This window comes from Nyctereutes procyonoides, unplaced genomic scaffold (assembly GCF_905146905.1).
Source record: "Nyctereutes procyonoides isolate TBG_1078 unplaced genomic scaffold, NYPRO_anot_genome, whole genome shotgun sequence".
Classification (NCBI taxonomy): Eukaryota; Metazoa; Chordata; class Mammalia; order Carnivora; family Canidae; genus Nyctereutes; species Nyctereutes procyonoides.
In genome coordinates, this window is record NW_026575030.1 from 20,045,839 (window position 1) to 20,060,321 (window position 14,483).

General features: G+C 39.9%; 1 protein-coding gene across 6 annotated transcripts in view; it reads left to right on the plus strand.

The window, feature by feature from the left end:
* The window catches only part of WDR53 (WD repeat domain 53), a 13,815-nt gene extending 6,643 nt beyond the window's left edge, over positions 1-7,172 (plus strand). For 3 of the 6 annotated variants that reach the window (XM_055316060.1, XM_055316061.1, XM_055316059.1), the window contains exons 2-3: positions 539-1,034; positions 6,550-7,172. In XM_055316060.1, the coding sequence (XP_055172035.1) occupies positions 555-1,034; positions 6,550-7,146 (1,077 nt within the window). In that variant the 5' untranslated portion in view covers positions 539-554 and the 3' untranslated portion in view covers positions 7,147-7,172. The remainder of the gene's footprint in view (positions 1-538; positions 1,035-6,549) is intronic. The other 3 variants (XM_055316062.1, XM_055316064.1, XM_055316063.1) reach the window with 1 other exon arrangement.
* The last annotated feature ends 7,311 nt before the right edge of the window (positions 7,173-14,483 follow it).

The following is a 14,483-nucleotide window of genomic DNA, read 5'->3' on the forward strand; positions in this document are numbered from 1 at the left end:
GAGCTCATTTTCTAAAACATTATTCAAATAAGAGATATAGCCTGATGATTTTTTTAAGATTTTATTTATTTATGTATTTATTTATGTATTTATTTATTTATTTCGGGGGTAGAGAATGAGCAAGGGAGGTAGAGAGGGGAAGAAGGAGAGGGAAAAAAGCAGGCTCCCCACTGAGCAGAGAGCCAAACATGGGGCTCAGTCCCAGTACCCCAGGATCATGACCTGAGCCAAAGGCAGACACTTAACCAACTGAGCCACTCAGGTGCCCCAATAATGTTTATTCTTATGTGGGTCTCACATCAAATGCTGGTAGACCAGGTTTGCCTGGGGCTCTGATTATAAAGAAAGCCTATTTATACATATGCCAGCCAGGTGCCCCACAATCCTGTGTCCAATTAGGCTTTTGCAGACTTGATTTTCACATGTCTTTTTTTTAGATATCTTTTAAAAATATTTAAGTGAAATACTGCATATTGCACTTGTTTGCTACCATCTAGTTCTTAAATAAGAGATGATAGTTTTTTCCCCCTCTTCACAGAGTCTCCTGGGCCATAATGGCAGTCAAGTGGACTGGTGGACATTCTTCTCCTATTCTCTGCCTGAATGCAAGTCAAGAAGGGCTAGTGGCTTCTGGAGCAGAGGGTGGTGATCTCATGGCTTGGGGTGAAGATGGGACTCCTTTAGGACATACACGCTTCCAAGGGGCTGATGATGTTACCAGTATCTTATTCTCTCCCTCCTGTCCCACCAAGCTCTATGCCTCACATGGAGAAACCATTAGCTTACTGGATGTCAGGTCCCTCAAAGGTTCCTTGGACCATTTTCATGTGAATGAAGAAGAAATCAATTGTCTTTCATTGAATGAAACTGAAAACCTATTGGCTTCTGCTGATGACTCTGGGGCAATCAAAATCCTAGACTTGGAAAATAAGAAAGTTAGCAGATCACTGAAGAGACATTCCAATATCTGTTCCTCTGTAGCTTTTCGGCCTCAAAGGCCTCAGAGCCTGGTATCATGTGGACTGGATATGCAGGTAATGCTTTGCAGAAAGTACTTGGGTAATTTCTGTTCCCTACTAACATGTCTTTTCTACGTTTGCTTCATAAACCTTACTTCTGCATGTTTAATGCTAACTTGACGAAGCCTGGTAGGTTTCATTCACAAAGTGACCATTTCTCCATTAGCTCTCCTTTCTTTATGCTTAAAAGTCATAAAATCTGGGAATTCAAATATTTGATTCTAAACATCTTTTTAGGGGTGTCTGGGTGGCTCATTGGTTAACTGTCTGCCTTTGGCTTAGGTCATTATTCCAGGGTCCTGGGATCAAGTCCCACATCAGGATCTCCCCAGGAAGCCTGCTGCTTCCTCTGCCTGTGTCTCTGCCTCTCTCTGTCTCTCATGAATAAGTAAAATCTTTAAAAAATAAAAGAAACATCTTTTTACACAAAGGAGCATGCTGAAGGCAGACTTTATCACCTGCGCTCTACAAACTGTGTATTGTGTTTTGTTGTTTTAAAAAGAGGGACTGAATTTTTTTTTTGGGGGGGGGGACTGAATTTGTTGTTTTTGCTTTAAAATTCTGTTAAATTAATTGAAGTATTGTGTATTGGTGACCAAGATCAGAGCATTACATTAATGAATTTTGAAAGTAACATCACAAATTAGGCCAAATTCAGAGGAAAACCATCAGGAGAGTAGATATACCTAGAAACTCCATTTTTGGGGGAAAATGAAAGTGTTTAATTCTTGGATTCTGTAAGAGGAAAAAGTGAAATGTGCTAGTCTAAATAGAAGTCCTAGGGAAGCAGATTTTGGTTTAATAGAAAGCAAGCTTTCAGATAGCTTGAACTTTCCCATAGCAGATGTACTTCTTAAAAGTAAATCTTGTATCACTAGAGTGAGACTGATCATGGCTTCTCTTTGGTGAGCACTTAGTACTTGCCAGTGCTTCACTATATAGTAGTTTCCACTCTAATCACACCCAATAGTTACTATTTTCTTTTTAGAAATGAAACTGAGGTTTAAATTAAGCGTCCACATAGCTGTCTGAATTAAGATTCCAAACTTCAGTCTCTGGTTCCAAAGCCTATTTTTTCTGTGACACCAGAGATATTGAGCAGTATATATCAATAGTAATATGGTAGAAAAGGTTCTTGGTCTGGGAACAGGCGACTTCTAGAAAAAGAGCCATTGTTTATTAATGACTTATGTGCCCTGTACTGTTCTAGGCATTTAATTTACATTCTTAACCATGTACAGTATCTTTCAAGACTCTGATTCCATTAATAGCATCAAAGATTTTGTCTTGCTACCTTTTTGGCCAGGAGTCTTTACCACTCCGTTCTCTACCCTCTGCACCCCCTCATAAGTTAGAAATAAACATGGCTGGTTGTTGTTTTCATAATGACTGCCATTACCCTCCCCCAAGCTACTGGTATTTAGTAGGCAGAATCAGGGGATGTCTTACAGTGCTGGGACAGTCCCTAAACAGTAGAGAATTATCTAACCAAAAATGTCTGTAGTCCCTCTATTGAGAATCATTCTACACTGGAGGTGCACGGTGACCCTACGACTTATAAACTCCTTTTCCACTCCCTATGTCTTGACTAAGGCCTTACAAACCTGCATTTTCTACCCTCATGGGTGATAATCTGCCTGCTGGCTTGTGCAGAAAGACCTACACCTCCAGGTGGCTCAATATTTTAAGTAGATAGATTGTACAGTATCTCTTTGACTCTTCATTCTTTCCTCCTTAAGCTATACCAGTTGTCAATCACTGGTTCATTAATTTACTAGGCATGGCAGTAAGCAATTAGATGCAAAAAAAAGACCTATATACTTTTCAGATTAGCTAAGAAGTGGGCATCCAGAATTTATCATTTTTGCCTCCAGTTCTAGGAGAGAAGTCACAGTGGCAGGCAACTGCTAGAGAATAGTATAGGATATAAATATTTTTTTTAAAAAAAGGATATAAATATTTTGTGAGAGGGAGGTTTAGGTAATTGCTTGTTTGATTAGACGTGCTAAAAATTCACCGTAGATTAATTTCTACATTGGGTTGTGCTATGACAACAGCGATAAGAGAGTACAACTTTGCTTTTAGAAAATTATTTTCTTTGGGACACTTGGGTGGCTCAGCAGTTGAGCGTCTACCTTCGGCTCAGGACGTGATCCTGGAGTTCTGGGATCAAGTCCCACATCGGGCTCCTGCATGGAGCCTGCTTATGTCTCTGCCAATGTCTCTGCCAATGTCTCTGCCTCTCTGTGTGTCTCTCATGAATGAATAAATAAAATCCTAAAAAAAGAAAGAAAGAAATTACTTTCCTTAATTGAGGTTGAAAGTAATATCTTCCACAGTTTGCTTCTTAAAACCTGGTTACCCAGTATTTTTCTAAACTTTAAGAATAGCCAGTCTATGGAGGAGTCTAAGAACGTAGGCATAATTATGAAAGGGAATTCTTATAAGGTTAATTTGGAGAGCACTTTCTCTCTGAACAAATATTTTATCAAGGCAGGAATTGAATTATTGCCATACACAATAAATATGTTCAGTGTACCTACCTTTGTCATTATTAAAATTACAATACCTAGATAGGTTTAATAATTAGACAAAGCACACTTAGTGGAGCAGGGACCTTAAAGTGATTTATTTATTTATTTTAAAAGATTTTATTTATTTATTCATGAAGTACACAGAGGCAGAAGGAGAAGCAGGCTCCATGGAAGAGCCTGATGCAGAACTCAATCCCAGGACCCAAGGGTCATGCCAAGCCAAAGGTAGATGCTCAACCACTGAGCCACCCAGGCATCCCTAAAGTGGTGTGTTATTAAGACATTTGGGACTGCTTAATTTTTGTTAAGTAGCTACTAAATATATGTGTAAAGTATAACATTAAATAAATACATGGATAACCACCACTCAAATACAGTTTTCTCATGTAAAGACCTTTGGAATTTTAAGACCATCATATATTTCTGTGGCATACACATTGATTTTTTTTTTTTGTCCTTCCTTTGTCTTTGATACTATTTTGTCTTTAGCCAAATAGCTACTGCTGGCCACTTAGTATAGTATTAATAAATCTAATCCAAAAGGGGTTTCAGTGCTTTCCTTGATAGAAATAGAATATAAGTGTTATTAGATGTCACTTCTTTTGGAAGCCTTAGTTGAAGGAAGTTACCTTCAATTAAAAACCAGATCCTTAATGTCATCAGCAGTAGTAATCTTGTCAGTTCAGATCTATGCTTTTGACTGAACACAGTCATGCTTATCTTAGTGTCCATTTTAAATTGTGAGTCATAATTAAGGGCTAATACTAGATAGTAAAATATGGAGTACCTGGGTGGCTCAGTCAGTTAAGCATCTGACTGTTGGTTTCCACTCAGGTCATGATCTCAGGGTTATGGAATGGAGCCCTACATTGGGCTCTAGACTCCATACAGAGTCTGCTTGAGATTCTCTCCTTCTCTCTTTGCCATTCCCCCCGCTTGTGTGTGTACTTTCTCAAATAAATAAATAAAATCTTTTTTAAAAATCCTAGATGGTAAAATAAAGCTGTTTATTCTCTTAAGTATGAAGAATATTTTCCTTTTCAGATTAGTTGCTGTGGGAAGAAAATGAAATACTAGATTAATAGAGTAAATTCACAAAACTTTTTGTTTTGTTTTAAACAGGTTTTAATTAGCATTTCATTTATTTCATCTTTTAAAAGATTTTATTTACTTGAGAGAGAGAGAGAATGAGCAGTGGGAAGGGGCAAAGGTGGAGAGAGAGAGAGAGAGAGAAGCAGACTCCCTGCTGAGCAGGAAGCCTGATGCAGGGCTCCATCCCAGGCCCCAGAGATCATGACCTGAGCTGAAGGCAAAGGCTTAACCAACTGAGCCGTATAGGAGCTCCTAGCATTTCATTTAAATTAACTTAGTAGGTCCAAAATCGTGGTATGGAACAATAAAAAACTACATATACCAGGATGTCGAATCAACCAACAGATAGGTATGGAATTTTTTATCTTTTCTAGGAATTAGCAAAGATAAACTAAATATCGGGGCACCTGGCTGACTTAGCCAGTGGAGCACACTACTCTTGATCTTGGGGTCGTGAGCCCACATTGGGCATGGAGTATCCTTAAAATTTTCAAAAAAGAAGAGTTAGGGCAGCCTGGCTGGCTCAGCGGTTTAGCGCCGCCTTCAGCCCAGGGCCTGATCCTGAGGACCTGGGATCGAGTCCCACGTCAGGCTCCCTGCATGGAGCCTGCTTCTCCCTCTGCCTGTGTCTCTGCCTCTCTCTCTCTATCTCATGAATAAATAAAATCTTTTTTTAAAAAAAAGTTAAATCTCAAGAAAATGACAAGCTAGTAGTATATGTTAATTAATAGCATAGAAATTAAATATGGGAAAGGGAGAAGTGGGCTAGAATAGTTAGGAAAGCCTTCCTAGAGGGATAGGAACTTGAGGTAAGCCCCTAAAATGGGTAATACAGGTAGTGTGAAACGAAAGAGAAAGCATTCTAGATACAAATTATTTCAGTAATAATCTAGATTTCATTTCTTTAATTGATAGGCTTTTTGACTTGTAACCAGCATAGACTAAAATTAATAAATTTCATAATCTATTTTACTTGCAGAGATGAGTGTACAATGACTTAAAGAAACTGGCAACTGCTTAAGAATATTGGTTACACTTTATTATTTTTTTTAAGATTTTATTTATTTATTCATGAGAGACACACAGAGACAGAGAGAGAGGCAGAGACACAGGCAGAGGGAGAAGCAGGCTCTATGCGGGGAGCCCGATGTGGGACTTGATCCCGGGACTCCAGGATCACGCCCCGGGCCAAAGGCAGGCACCAAACCGCTGAGCCACCCAGGGATCCTTGGTTACACTTTAATGGGTTTGTTAATCTCAAGTTATTCAGGATCTTGTTTTCTAAATTCTACCTTACTGCCCATTGCCATCCTAGTTTTGGCACCAGGGTAGCATTCCATTGGAGTTCTGTGGTGCCATCTGAATTTTTAAAAATTTAATATTTCTGGGGGATCCCTGGGTGGCTCAGCAGTTCAGCGCCTGCCTTTGGCCCGGGGTGTGATCCCGGATTCCTGGGATCGAGTCCCATATTGGGCTCCCTGCATGCAGCCTGCTTCTCCCTCTGCCTGTGTCTCTGCCTCTCTCTCTCTCTATCATGAGTAAATAAATAAAATCTTTTTTAAAAATTTAATATTTCTGGGACTGGTGTACTAATTATTGTCAGATTACTTTGTTTTTGTTTAAGTATTTTATTTGTTTACTCATGAGACATACAGAAAGAGAGGCAGAGACACAGGCAGAGGGAGAAGCAGGCACCCTGCAGGGGGAGCCTGATGCAGGACTTGATCCTGGACCCTGGGATCACAGCTGAGCTGAAGGCAGACTCTCAAGTGCTGAGCCACCCAGGTGCCCCTGTCATACCCTGTCAGACTACTTTGATGACTGTGTTAGACGTGGAATAACCATAATAGTTGAGCAAAATAGCTAGACCTCTTTTTGACTACGTAACTCACTCTTATTTAAAGGTGATGCTGTGGAACCTTCAGAAAGCACGGCCAGTCTGGATTACAAATTTGCAGGAAGATGAAGCAGAGGAAATGGAAAGCCCTCAATCACCTGGTCAGCTTTTAAACCCTGCTTTAGCCCACTCCGTGTCTGTGGCATCATGTGGCAATATTTTTAGCTGTGGTGCAGAAGACGGTAAGGTTCGAATATTTAGGGTAATGGGAGTTAAGTGTGAACAAGAACTGGGGTTTAAGGGCCACACTTTGGGAGTATCCCAAGTCTGCTTTCTGCCAGAATCCTATTTGCTGCTTACTGGAGGGAATGATGGGAAGATAATGTTATGGGATGTAAGCAGTGAAGTTGAAAAAAAACAGAAGAGTCCTACAAAACCTACCCACAGGAAGAAAACTAAAAGAGCAGCTTATACCAAGCAGAGTGGAAACACTCATGTTCCAGTAGCAGGTGAAGAAGAACATGGCAAGATTATACCAAAGCTAAGTATTGAACATGGAGAAAAGGTGAACTGGCTCTTGAGTACAAAAATAAAGGGTTACCAAAATATATTAGTAGCTGATCAAACTAGTTGTATATCTGTGTATCCCTTAAAAGAATTTTAAATCCAATAAAAACATTTGAAACTGCAGCAACTTTTTTAGGTTGAAAAAAAATCCTTCTTCTTCATTTTTGTCATTCTTAATGTTTGTCATATATAGAACAGTACTGTTCCACTGTATAAATCATAAGGCATTTGAGTGAAAGATAATTGGGTAATACTTTATATAGTAAATGACTTCTTAAAATTTGTTACTAAGATTCACTGAGTAATGACCATATGCCAGCCATTTTACATGTTTCATTTCTTCCAAATCCATTATACGATAATTTCCTTCATTTTATTGCGACAGTAATTGAAACTCCAAGCAATTAAGTAACAAGGAACCAGGAAAATTGCAGGCATGATTACTTAACCTGGAAAGGATCTTGGTTATCTTGTCAAGCCTCCTGCCTCAGGGAAGCCCACGTGTGATCTAGTCCAAATGTAGTCACGTTAGTTATAACTAGTTATTTCAGATCCTGGGATGTCATAAGGAGCCTTTCCAAGTTGAAAGAGGAAACCTGTTCTTGCTTGTTCTGTGTAAAACCCAGAAGATTTTCTGTGTAAAACCCAGAAGTAATTATTTTTTGTTGTTTCTAAGAAAAGGGCTTCAGGGTCAAATCAATTTAGGGTAATCCAATTTGTGGTGCTAATAGAACCTAGAATAAGTTTGAGGTTACAAATAAGAAATTCTGACTAAGAAGTATGAAGTAGAAAAGAGAAGGGGTAAAAAATACGGGGCACTCAGGTGACTCAGTGAGTTGAGCATCTGATTTTTGGTGTTGGCTTAGGTTATGGGATTAAGCATGGTGTTGGGCTCTGGGCTTAGTGCACTCTGCTTGGGAGGTTCTCCCTCTCCCTCTGTCCTTCCCCCTGCTTGTGTGCGATCTTTCTCCCTTTCTCTCAAATCTTTTTTTTTTTTTTTAAGATTTTATTTATTCATAAGAATCACAGAGAGAGGTGCAGAAATGTAGGCAGAGGGAGAAGCAGGCTTCCTGCAGTGAGCCTGATGCAGGACTCGACCCTAGGACCGTTGGGATCACGACCTGAGCTGAAGGTAGATGCTCAACCACTGAGCCACCTGGGCATCCCTCAAATAAATAAAATCTAAAAAAAAGTAGATAATAGAAACCAACATAGCATATATATATCAAGAGTAAGTTCCTTTTCATCAGGGACACTCAATTCTCACAACCCTGAGATCATGATCTGAGCTGAAATCAAGAGTCAGACACTTAGCCAACTGAGCCACCCAGGTGCCCCTATACTAACTGCTCTTAAATTCCAAGTTTTGAAGAGACTCTAATTGTTACCATTATCCTTGTTTGTGGAGAATCATTTGATAAGTACAATTTTAGTCCAAACACTTGTTGCAAATGAAGAAACTACATTCAAATTGGCTTAAGGGAATAGAAAGGAGAATTTTTTGGTTCACATAACGAAAGTCCAAGGATAATCCAAAATGTACTGCTGAGGTAGCTTAGCAGATAGGATGTGAGTCTACAGGTGCCCCCCTTGTGGAAAGTCTTTCCTAGGGATAGAGAAAGAATACTCAGTGATTTTGAGCCTGGAAACAACCATACCTGAAACAAATATATTCCTAGAGCCTTTTATTATCTTTTTTAATTTGCAACTAAGAGTAATGACCTGATGGGCAGTCAATAGTTATTGTTGAATGATCTCACTTGAAATTTAAGGAAAGGAAATTACCGTCTTGGCCCTAAAAAATTCATTGGCAGAGGCACATAGCTGGCTCAATCCATGGAGCATGCAGCTCTTGATCTCGGGGTCATAAGTTTGATCCCCATGATGAGCATAGCGATTACTTAAAAAAAAAATTCACTGACAAAGAGCCTTGGCTTGAGTATTGACAGAAACAAGGTTCTAATTCCACCACTGGGCAAGGCTCTTGTCCAATTTGGGCTTTAGTTTCCTTGAAAATTCCTGCCCTGCCATTGCTTAATGAAATGAAAATGCCATCATCATAAAATTATTCTTATCCAATGATTCTAATATTAAAATGTCAGGAAGGACTAATGCTCATGGCTAGTCTCAGTAGGTTTCAGAGGGCTCTTTTGAAAAATTAACCAGATACAGCATCATTTTAACTATTGAGCCTGAATAAATTTATGGAAATAAGGTAAGAACTACTTAAACCAGGGTTAAAACATCAGTCCTAAGCTGCTTTTGTGGCTGATGAACCCACTCAGACTGGCTAAGCAAAAAGGAAATGTACTCTCAGGGCATGGGAAGCAGAATTCTCTAGATTACTAGAGCAGAAATGTAACTTGGCTTCACTTGAGTTTCTAATGAGGGAAGTCATTAAGAATCGAGGTAGGGACTCCTGGGTGGCTCAGCGGTTGAGTGTCTGCCTTTGGCTCAGGGTGTGATCCTGAAGTCCCAGGATCAAGTCCCACATCAGGCTCCCCGTGGGGAGCCTGCTTCTCCCTCTGCCCCTGTCTCTGCCTCTCTCTGTGTGACTCATGAATAACTAAATAAAATCTTAAAAAAGAAAAAAAAAAAGAGTCGAGGCAGCTGGGATAACTGGGTGGCTCAGTTGGGTAAGCATCTGCCGTTGGCTCAGGTCATGATCCCACCATGGTTTGTTGGACTCCCTGCTCAGTGGGGAATCTGCTTCTCCCCCTCCTACCCCTCTCCTTGCTTGCGCTAGTACATGCTGGCTCTTTCTCTCTCAAATAAATAAAATCTTTTTAAAAAATTAAGGCAGCTGCACTTTCTGTCTCTTGAGTTCCTGTGGTCACTTTGTCTCAGCTTCCCTCTACATCATGGCTTTTACTCGGCAAAAGACGGGCTTTTCGGGCTATATCAGTAACCGATTTCAACTCCAGAAACCAAGTGACCAGTGTCCCAAGCCTCTGAAGAGAATATGAGTGGTCCAACTTAGATAGATAGATAGTGCCTATCTTTGATCCAGTCATCTCTGGTTTAGGAGGCTATTGTCATTTACTATCAACATTTCAAAAAGGGCCTACACCCATGATCCCAAAAGATCTACAACTACTGATATTTGGGTAAAATGAACTCTTCTTAGGTCAGCTATTGTGTTACAGTTTGACCCTTTCAATTGGCAAGCAACGGAGACATTCCCAGGTTACTCTAGTTAATGAGAGTTTGAGGAAACATAATGGTAAAATAAGCAAAAGAAGGCACCTCACCATGGCTTACAGAGAATCATACCATTCTGAATATAGCTTAGCTCTAGGAGCCAGCCAGCTGCTTAGACAGCAAATAACTTTGGTGATCACCCCATAAAAGTGGGCTTTCTGAAGTCCCTCATCTGTAGTAGACTGAAAATGTCCCCCAAAGATATCAGGTTCTAATCCCTGGAACCTGTAAATGTTACCTTGGTAAAAGGATCTTTGCAGATGTAATTATGTTGCAGGTAGTAAAGGATTAGGTTAAACAGTCATGGTAATTGTGTAGCTGCTTTTCTATTAGAGGGTAAGATGTTTGAGGGCAAGGATTCTGACTTTTTAATTTCAGAGCTTTATGGTCTAGTCTATCCTGGATCCCCCCAACTCATACAAATAGTACTCATTAAATATTAAATGAATCAAAGGGGGTAGAACTATTAAAAGATGTAGATAGATAAAGATCAACCTGAAGGGAGCTGTGTGTGGTGGGGTTCCCTGGTAACCAGACTGAAACTTTTTTGTGTGTCAGGTTATAATTTTTTTAAAAAGACTTTTTAAACTTACTTTTTATTATTTTTTTTTCACGCAGCCCCAAAGGGGCATAAAAATATTTTTAAAATTTATTTTAGGGAGAAAGAAAGCACCTGCGAGTCGGGGGAGGGGCAGAGGAAGAGAGAATCTCAAGTAGACTCCTTACTGGGTGCAGAGCCAGTAAGCAAAACACAGGGCTTGATCCTATGACCCCAAGATCATGACCTGAGTTGAAGTCAAGAGTTGGATGCCCAACCAACTGAGCCACCCAGGCTCCCCTGGTTATTTTTTATGACCAGTATCAGGGCTACACATAGCTCTCTAATCAGTGCCCTATTTACAGACACCCAGACATGCTCATTTCATATTTGATGTTCCCTCTCCATATTATAATCAGTTTGTGGTCCAGGATGGACAATGCAGAGGCTGATGCAGTGGCGTGCCATTGCTTCTCCTTGCCAAGAGCAAAAATACCTTTAGAAAAAAAAAAAAATACCTTTAGGATGAATCAGTTACCCTCTGGTAGAGTTACATATAATCCCGGTGCCTTAACCTGTGAACAAATCCCCCTGGGCCCCAGTTTTTCTGTTTTACAACTAGAAAATTAGTGGAAGACAGAGTAATACACTGTACGTGTGCTGTGTGTGTATGCATTTGGTTTTCCCAACTATTTGAAAGTGAGATACCACAACGCTTCATCTAAAAATACAGCAGCACTCATTTCCTAGAAAAGACACTTTCCAAAAGAACCATAATCCTAATATCACATCTAGGAAATTTAGCAATAATTACATTCTTGCTCTTGGCTAGTCAGTTGTGACTCATACCATCCTTACTGCACTAAAGTCTGGTGGTGGCAGGCAGGGCTGCAGAAGATGGGCCCCTCATCCCTGGGTAATACTTACAGAGGTGAAAGGCTGAGAACAAGAGGGGCCTTGTAGTACAGTCTGGGGTCTGAGCAGAAGTGGGTCTCCTTTGTACACTACCCTCTTCCTGTGATGTGTCCCCAGTGAGGAAGATTGCCCCTTCCACTGGGCTAAAGTTTAGAGACTAAGCTATCAGGCCAGAGGGACACTGAGAGAGTGAGGATAGGAGTCTTAGGGTGAACAAAGTGCTATGACCTCCATCATTTGGACCATACTCCAGCCAGAGGAGCAGGATTTAACCTACACCCAGGAGAGCCCCTGTCATACCCTGGTACTCTCAGTGGGGGAAAGGGCTGGGCTGATGTTTAATAGAGCCCCTGTCAGGTTTTCCTCTATGGCCATAAAATACATTTGGGGGAGTGACCACCCCCATCTTGGGCATGATTTTTCTGTAATCCTAGGCAATGAATGAAGAAGCATCCAGAGTGTGGAGTGGTCAAGTGAAAACAAGTCTTAATGACTTATAAATGTTGCCGCAGTAGGTCATAGGTGCACCTGAAAATTAGTGCATCTTTGAAAATTTATTTAGCTGATTTGTTTAAGCTTAGAATCTCTACAAATACCCCACCAAATATGTGATTCATTTTTAAAATACAGTGAGTTTGTTAGATTGTATGCCTTCTGAGTTCATAGACTAACAAAATCTACATCTACTTCTGAAACCTGAACTTACTCATAAATGTATGTTGTACTGTCAGTTATTAGATTTATTAAGTGTTTGGGATGAACAACATTGTTAATTGTGTTATAAGCCAAGGTGCAGCCAGATAACTGCAAATGTTAATACTTTTGTTAAAAATTTTTAGGATATGGGCAGCCCCAGTAGCTCAGTGGTTTAGCACCGCCTTCAGTCCAAGGCGTGATCCTGGGGACCCGGAATCGAGTCCCACGTCGGGCTCTCTGCATGGAGCCTACTTCTCCCTCTGCCTGTGTCTCTGCCTCTCTGTGTGTGTGTCTTTCATGAATAAATTTTTTAAAAAATTTTTTAGGATATTATAATACATAAACTGGTTCAGCCACTATGAAGAACAGCATGGAGAGTCCTCCCAAATTAAAAGTAGAACTACCTGGGCGCCTGGGTGGCTCAGCGGTTTAACGTCTACCTTCAGCTCAAGGCATAATCCCAGGGTTTCAGGATCAAGTCCCACATCGGGCTCTCTGCGTGAAGCCTGCTTCTCCCTCTGCCTGTGTCTCTGCCTCTCTCCCTCTCTCTCTCGCTGTCTCTTGTGGATAAATAAATTCTTAAAAAATAATAAAAGTAGAACTACCATACAATCTTGTTATCTCACTTCTGGGTATATATCTAAGGGAAATGAAAATATGTTATTGAAGAGTCATGTGTACTCCTATGTTTATTGCAGCACTATTCACAATAGTCCAGGTGTGGAAATAACCTAGGTGTCTGTCAAAGAATGAATGGGTAAAGGAGATGTGACATATATATGAATTTATATATATATGTAAATGAATGATGGAATACTATTCAGCCATGAGGAAAGAAATTCTGACATTTGTACTAACATGGGTGAACCTTGAAAACACAGTAGATGAGATTGGTCAGAGGAAGACAAAATACTGTGTGCTATCTCTTCTATGTAGAATCTAAAAAAAATTTTTTTTAGAAAGTGAAATGTTTATGAGGGGTTGGTTGAGTAGGGGAATGGTACAGATGTTGTTTAAGGGTACATACCTGCAATGAGTAGATAAGACCTGGAGACCTAATACACAGTACAGTGATTATATACCACAAAACTGTATTATAAACAAAGTTGTTGAGAGACTGGATCTTAACTGTTCCCAGCACTAGAAGAAATGGTAATTATGTGATATGATAGAAATGTTCACTAATGCTGCAATGGCAATCATTGCCATATAAGTGTATCCATATTTTATATACCTTAAACTTATACAGTGTTGTATATCAAATATATTTCAATTAAAAAATTAAGATGTAGTAGAATATATTATGCCAGACACAGGGGCTTATATAACTGTGGACTGATGAGTAGAGCATTTTTCTGTTGGTTAGTGTGTATTCATGAAGGAAGCAAAGTTGAATAAGTGGATATTTGAACTGAGATAATATTTGAAGTAGTATGTAAGCAGAGCCATTGCACAAGATCCTAGGACCTTCATTTTGCCATTTTGTGGGGCCTCTGCACTTCTGTCTCTCCATCTGAAAACAAAGTAATAGGTGCACCCCCACAGCCCAGGATCTTTTTAGCTCATAATCCTTTATCAGCCCAAGCACAGATGGCAATTTCCTCCATTCTTGATTATATCTTTATTCTTTTATATAGCTCCTATTTGGAAGAAGGAATTAAACCTATGGAAAAATTTTATTTTTTTAAGATTTTACTCATTTATTTGAGAGAAAGAACAAGCAGTGGGCAGAGAGAGAGAAGCAGACTTCCCGCTGAGCAGGAAGCCCAAAGCAGGGCTTGATCCCAGGACCCCAGAGATCATGACTTGAGCAGGAGGCAGACGCTTAACTTAACTGAGCCACCCAGGTTCCCCGGAAAAAAATTTTATTTCTAATACAAAAATACCGAGTGATATGCAAGAAAAATTTGGAAAGTCATGCAATTGAAGTTCTTATGAAGGATTTTGCAAAACAGCAGTCCTCCACATTCTCACTGGTAAGTCTGCAAATTCTTCATTATACTTTTTTACTTTAGCTTACTATTTCTTATGCAGTTGAAGTATCAGTGAAATGTACTAAACAAACCAAACAAAAAAAAAAGCTT